General features: G+C 36.9%; 1 protein-coding gene across 1 annotated transcript in view; it reads right to left on the bottom strand.

Moving 5' to 3' along the window:
* Positions 1 to 6,410: 6,410 nt before the first annotated feature.
* Positions 6,411 to 6,843, bottom strand: part of LOC140921068 (probable ubiquitin-like-specific protease 2B) — an 11,652-nt gene continuing 11,219 nt past the window's right edge. Inside the window, exon 5 of the mRNA XM_073370853.1 lies at positions 6,411 to 6,551. Coding sequence (XP_073226954.1) covers positions 6,411 to 6,551 — 141 coding nt within the window. The remainder of the gene's footprint in view (positions 6,552 to 6,843) is intronic.

Here is a 6,843-nt window from a genome sequence, read left to right on the forward strand (position 1 = left end):
ATGAATTGTTCGTCCACTCTTGTAGTGGCATAGTATCAGGCCTCCTAACCAAGTACTTCAGAGTAGAATGGTACCAAATGATGAAGTATAGAGTATAGGACATGCATATCATTTCATCATTGTGATTGTCTTATTGTGAATGAATTTGATGAACCGTTGATATTATACACTTGACTGCTTTTGAGGTTGTGATAATTTGATTGCTTGCGTGTTCTTCTCGTGTATTTTATACTGTTACATAATTTCGATACTCACCCCTCGTTGTTTGTGTTTGGCGTTTGCGATGGACGCAAATGAGTTGTAAGTTGCAGGTGATGACTAGTACCATCGGAGAGGAGGAAGCCATCATGTCTTGGAGACCCTTATTATATGCATTGTGTTGATGTTATTTTGAGTATTTTTAGTTTGGGAATTCCCGCTCTGATAGTGACATCGGGTTGGGACTATATTTGCACTTAATTTAACACATAAGTATTTGTACTTCAAAAAAATTTGTTGCCTGATATTGTGATTACAAGTTGTTAAGTTTGATGGAACCTTTGAATTTATTTGACGTGTTTGTGATTATGTGATTCTTGGTATGGATTGGCTATCTGCCAACCGTGTCCGCATAGATTTTTTTAGTAAAACCATTGAATTCATGAGTCAGAAGAGAGGGATAAGCCTAGCAATATATCCACCAGCCAAATGAAGGCACTCTTTAAAGAAGATGCCCAATTATACATGATCCTAGCCTCACTGGAATTTGAAGAAAAAGTGGTAATACGAGATGTTCCTATTGTGTGTGCATTCCCTAAAGTGTTCCTTGAAGATTTCACTAGTTTACCACCAGAGTGTGAGATTGATTTTAGCATTGAACTTGTGCCAGATACTGGACCCATATCCATGGCACCGTATAGGATGTCTCCTTTAGAATTTTCTGAGCTTAAGAAGCAATTGGAAGAGATTTTAGTTAAACAATTTATAAGATCTAGTGTTTCACCATGGGGTGCACCTATGTTGTTGGTTAAAAAGAAGGATGGCTCTATGAGGTTATGTGTGGATTACCGTCGACTTAATAAAGTGACAATCAAAAATAAGTATCTATTACCTAGGATAGATGATCTTATGGATCAATTGAGAGGATCATGTGTGTTTAGTAAGATCGACCTGAGATCAGGTTACCATCATATTCAAGTGAAGCCTTCTAATACCCCTAAGACCGCCTTTAGGACCCGTTATGGCCGTTACGAGTATTTGGTTATGCCTTTTGGTGTGACTAATGCACCAGCAGTGTCTATGGATTACATGAATCAGATCTGTCATCCTTACCTAGACTCTTTTGTGGTTGTGTTTATAGATGATATCTTAGTGTACTCTAAGACTAAGGAAGAACATGGTGAACATTTAAGGATAGTCTTGAAAACCCTTAAAGAGAAACAATTATTTGCCAAGTTGTCTAAGTGTGAATTTTGGTTAGAGGAAGTAAGTTTCCTAAGACACATAATTTCAAAAGGTGGAATAGCTGTTGATCCTGCCAAAGTGGAGAGTGTCTTAGAATGGAAAGCACCTAAATTAGTGACTGAGATTAGCAGTTTCCTAGGATAGGCAGGTTATTATCGTAGGTTCATAGAAGGATTCTCCAAGTTGGCCTTACCTTTAACTAAGTTGACCCGAAAAGGGGAATTGTTCGTGTGGGATACGCATTGTGAGAATAGTTTCCAAGAGCTTAAGAAACGATTGACCTTTGCACCGGTCCTAGTATTACCTAACCTGAGTGAACCATTTGTAGTATATTGTGATGTGTGTGGTTCCGGATTAGGTGGAGTACTTATGCATAATGGGAAGGTGGTAGCATATGCTTCTAGGCAACTGAAGATTCATGAGAGGAACTACCCTACCCATGACCTAGAACTAGCAGCAGTTGTCTTTGTACTTTAGATGTGGAGACATTATTTATATGGATCTAGATTTGAGGTTTTTAGTGACCATAAGAGCCTTAAGTATCTTTTTGATCAGAAGGAGTTGAACATGAGACAACGTAGGTGGATGGAATTTCTTAAAGATTTTGATTTTGAGCTTAACTATCACCCTGGAAAGGCCAATGTAGTGGCTGATGCGTGGAGTAGGAAGACTTTGAGTGTGTCCGCCTTAATGGTTAAGCATAGTGAGTTGTTGGAACAGTTTAGAGACCTTAGTTTAGCTTGTGAAGTGACACCAGAAAGCATTAAATTGGGAATGTTGAAGGTAACTAGTGGACTATTGGAAGAGATTGAAAAGAATCAGAAATTGGGTTTACATCTTTTAGATAAGTTACGGTCGATAGACCAAGGGAGAGAACCTAATTTCAAAATAGGTGTGGATGGAATTTTGAGATTTAAGGATAGAATTTGCGTACCTGATGTAGATGAGTTAAGAAAGATGATCTTAGAGGAAGGACATAGAAGTTGTCTAAGTATTCACCCTGGAGCCACAAAGATGTATAAGGACCTCAAGAAGATATTTTGGTGGTCTAAAATGAAAAAATATGTTGCTGAGTTTGTATATGCTTGTTTGACCTGTCAAAAGTCAAAGGTAGAACACCAAAAACCTTCAGGTTTGATGGAACCTTTGAGTATTCCTGAATGGAAGTGGGATAACATCTCTATGGACTTTGTTGTAGGCTTACCTCGAACTCCAAAAAGGTATGATAGTATTTGGGTTATTGTGGATAGATTAACTAAATATGCTCACTTTATTCCAATAAACATAACTTATTATATGGAAAGGTTAGCTGAAATATAGATAAAGGAAATGGTGAAGTTGCATGGAATCCCCTCATGTATTGTCTCAGACAGAGACCCAAGGTTTACCTCTATGTTTTGGCAAGATTTACAGAGTGCGTTAGGTACGAACCTTAGGATGAGTTCAGCCTTCCACCCACAAACAGATGGTCAAATCGAGCGAACCAATCAATCCCTAGAAGACTTGTTGAGAGCTTATGTGTTGGAACAAAATGGAAGTTGGGATAGCTTTTTTCCACTTATAGAGTTTACCTATAACAATAGTTTCCACTTTAGCATTGGAATGGCCCCTTTTGAGGCGTTGTATGGGAGAAGATGTAGGAACCTTCTGTGTTGGTTTGAGACGGGTGATAACCTTTTGTTAGGACCTGAGATTGTTCAACAGACTACTGATAATGTAAAAATGATTCAGGAAAAGATGAGAGCATCTTAGAGTAGGCAAAAGAGTTACCATGATAAAAGAAGGAAAAATCTTCTAAGACCCTTAATTCTTAAATCTTAAATTATACAATTTTAGGGTATTTGGTGTTGAAGTTCTTAGGCTTTTAGCCTAGTTTTTGGTAATTAGTGGGTTAAATGCCAAAAATATATTTTTGGAAATTGGATTAAAATTATTTGTCAAGGAATAATTTATTTATGTTACGAAGAATTGGACACCAGAGAGTTTTGTTAAAAATATCACTTGTCGCTGAAAATTTTATCTGTCAATTGAGTTGCGACGAGAGTAGATATTTTTAACAAAAAGAGGTTTGAGAGGTGATGGAAAGTGATGTGGAAATTTGTGGGTGAAATGGTAATTTTATGAAATATCTAGATATTCTTAGATATTTGTTATATATATATATATATATATATATAGAGAGAGAGAGAGAGAGAGAGAGAAAGAAAACGAAAGGAAGGAAAACAGAAAGAAAAACATTTCCTTCGCTCTTCTTCCTTCTCCCTGCCTTCGCGAACCCATTTTCGTCTCCACCTTTTCTTTGCTTTCGTTACTTTCTTTAGCTTCAAGAAAAGGAACCTAAGGCATGGTGGGTGAGAAGACAAGGATTTCTCAACTTCATTCTTCCTCTTTGATTCGAAAACGAAGAAAAACGGTGTTAGGGATTTTCAAACCGTCAAACACAAACCTCCACTTTTCTTCTAGATCTAAGCTTCGTTTCGAGAAGAGATAGAAGGGAAAGTTGCTCACCTCCATGCTACGATGCTAGTGAACTAACTTTGGAAGCAACGTCGCGAGGGGAGATTTTATCGGAATTACTCGCGGTACCCTAATCGCTCATTAAAGCTAATGTTAAGGTAAGGGCTCCTTCCAAACTTTTAGTTTGCATTTAGGGACTTATCTGTGGTTGTGTGGAAAAGAAATTTGTTAGGGTTGAAGTGTTGATTTGGGGAAAATGAATTTAATGCTTTTATGGGTAAAATTTTAGAGTTGGGTTTTAGTGATATTGATGAGAGTTTCGTGGAAAATAAATTTAACTCATTTATGTGTAGTTTTGAGGAAATGAAATTTGATGTGTTTGAGTGGTGTGTTGTGATAATTTTGTGGTTGTCGTGTTTGACGTGTTCATAATTAATATTTATAAATTTTGAGATGTGTTTGTGTGGATTTTGTGGAAAAATGAATTGATGTGATTTGGTGTGAATTGTGGATTGAATTTGAGAATATGTTTGAGTATGTTCTGTGTGGAATGTGAAAACCATTAGAGTAAAACGAGTATTAAAAATGGGGAATCTTTTAATATCTCTGTTTACTTAATGTTTTTCGTCAAAATTGTTAGAATTAAACGAGTATTAAAAATAGGGAATATTTTAATATCTCTATTTACCTAATGTTTGTAGTGAAAATCGTTAGAGTTAAATGAGTATTAAGAATGGGGAATCTCTTAATATTTGCATTTACTTAATGGTTATCGTCAAAATTGTTATAGTTAAATGAGTATTAAGAATAGGGAATCTCTTAATATCTACATTTACTTAATGATTGTAGTGGATAGAGTGAGAGTATGCTCATGTATTTCATAGTACATGGCGACCGGATGGGCCATGGTGATAGTGGTGACCGGATGGGCCACGAGATTGGGCTATAATTGCTAAGTGTGTATGTTTTGAAATTGTGTGTAAGTGTGATTTATTGCAAAACCATTTCGAAACTCAAGTTGTCGTAGTGATTGTGCTATAATTGCTAAGTGTGTATGTTTTGAAATTGTGTGTAAGTGTGATTGATTGCAAAACCTTTTCAAAACTCAAGTCGTCATGGTGATTGTGCTATAATTGCTAAGTGTGATTGTTTGGATTTGTGTGTAAGTGTTGGTTGATTTCAAAACCCTTTTAAAAGCTTAATTTTGCTAAATTTTGTTGTTTTCCTGCTGTTGTCTGATGTGTATTCGAATACAGAGATTGGTATTCGAATACAGACATGTTGTTTTTGCCACTGACTTACTGTGTAGTCGAATACAGAAGGCTGTATTCGAATATAGACATGTTGTTTTCCTACTGACTTGCTGTGTAGTCGAATACAGAAGGCTGTATTCGAATACAAACATGCTGTTTTTGCTGTTGAATGCTGAAACAGCCTTGTATTCGAATACAGAGATGCTGTATTCGAATACAACAGTGTTGTTTTGTTAAAAACTTCATTTTTCAACCTTGTTTATGAATGTTTGGCATATGGAAACCCTTTTAAGGTGCATGCTAAGTTGAAAGATTATTTTGTGCATTTAAAAACTTAAATGTTATGTGTTAATTGTTAATTTCGGTTGGTGACCCTTTACAACTATTGTGGAAATATGGGCTTTGCCCTCAGATGAGAACCAGGACCATCCTACCGGTTAGTACCCTATAGATGGGAATGTAGTTGGACACACCTGACTAGAGCTGTGTCAGGAGGATCTTGTGGGGCACATGAAGATCATCCGGGATGTATGGTTTTTTTGGTAGAATGATCATATTAGGTTGATGTATAGGGACTAGATGTCTTTCTTTTTGGGTTGTGTTTATTTTAATTTGGAAGACTGTACCTATACTAATATTGTTTGTTTGACGTTTTATTATGATGGGATCCATGTACCACTTTTTGAAGTGTAAATACTTTGGATTCGTATTTCAAAAACTATTCCGCTGCTTGTAAATTCTGTTGACTTATTTGTCGTTGTTTTGAAAAAAAAAATAACTCGCGCTGTTTAAAATCGGGGTGTTACAATTGTGGTTTCAGAGCTTTTGGTTTGGATTTCTTTGGGGCTGTGGAGCCTTTGGTTATAGATTGTATGCCAACCTGTAGGTTGGGAGTCGTTACCTGATCATGCGTCGGGGTAATTGGTCTGAGTTGTCAGATCAGGGGTAGTTATTATCTGTTGGTATAGTCATAAGTTAGTTTTGGAATTATTCGAAGTGGTGTTAACACTTCTTCTTGATGTTGGCTTTGGGGAAACACTACCTCCAAGAAGGAACGGCGTTGCAAGAATGAACATCAGTGGGGATGATCAAATGGTTGAAGCTACGAATAACATGGATGTTTCCGTTGTTGCACAGACAGTTGCAAAGACTCTACGGGATCTGGAGAAGAGGAAAAGAGAGATATGTGCTATTAAGTCAAGAGGATTGAAAGATTTTCGTCGTTACCATCCTCCGAAGTTCAAGGGTGATGAGAACTCAGAAAATGCTGATAAGTGGATTCAAGAAGTGGGAAAGATCTTCGAAAAGACGAATTGTCAGGCAGGGTTGAAGCGAATCATGACGACATGGAATTTTTGAAATGGGTCCAAGGACACAGAAGCTATGTGTTGGTGCTAACTGGAAGATGATGAGTATGGATGGATTAACATTAGACTAATAAGGGATTTCAAGTAAAGATCTAAGTGGAACACTTTTATTAAGAAAAGTATTAGATGTTTTCCTGGTAGATTTCAGGATGAAACTGGATGAAGTTTGATAACTGTCAAAGAGATGTGAACATCATCGAATTGTTGAGAAGACGAGGCTTCCTTTTGGAATAGCATTTGGTGCTTAGGTGTCTAGGAAGAGGCTTGTATTGAAGTTAAGGGGCACTGCACGTTAGGGGTAAATACCACCTTGGTTAGATAAA

Source organism: Cicer arietinum, chromosome 1, assembly GCF_000331145.2.
Source record: "Cicer arietinum cultivar CDC Frontier isolate Library 1 chromosome 1, Cicar.CDCFrontier_v2.0, whole genome shotgun sequence".
Taxonomy (NCBI): Eukaryota; Viridiplantae; Streptophyta; class Magnoliopsida; order Fabales; family Fabaceae; genus Cicer; species Cicer arietinum.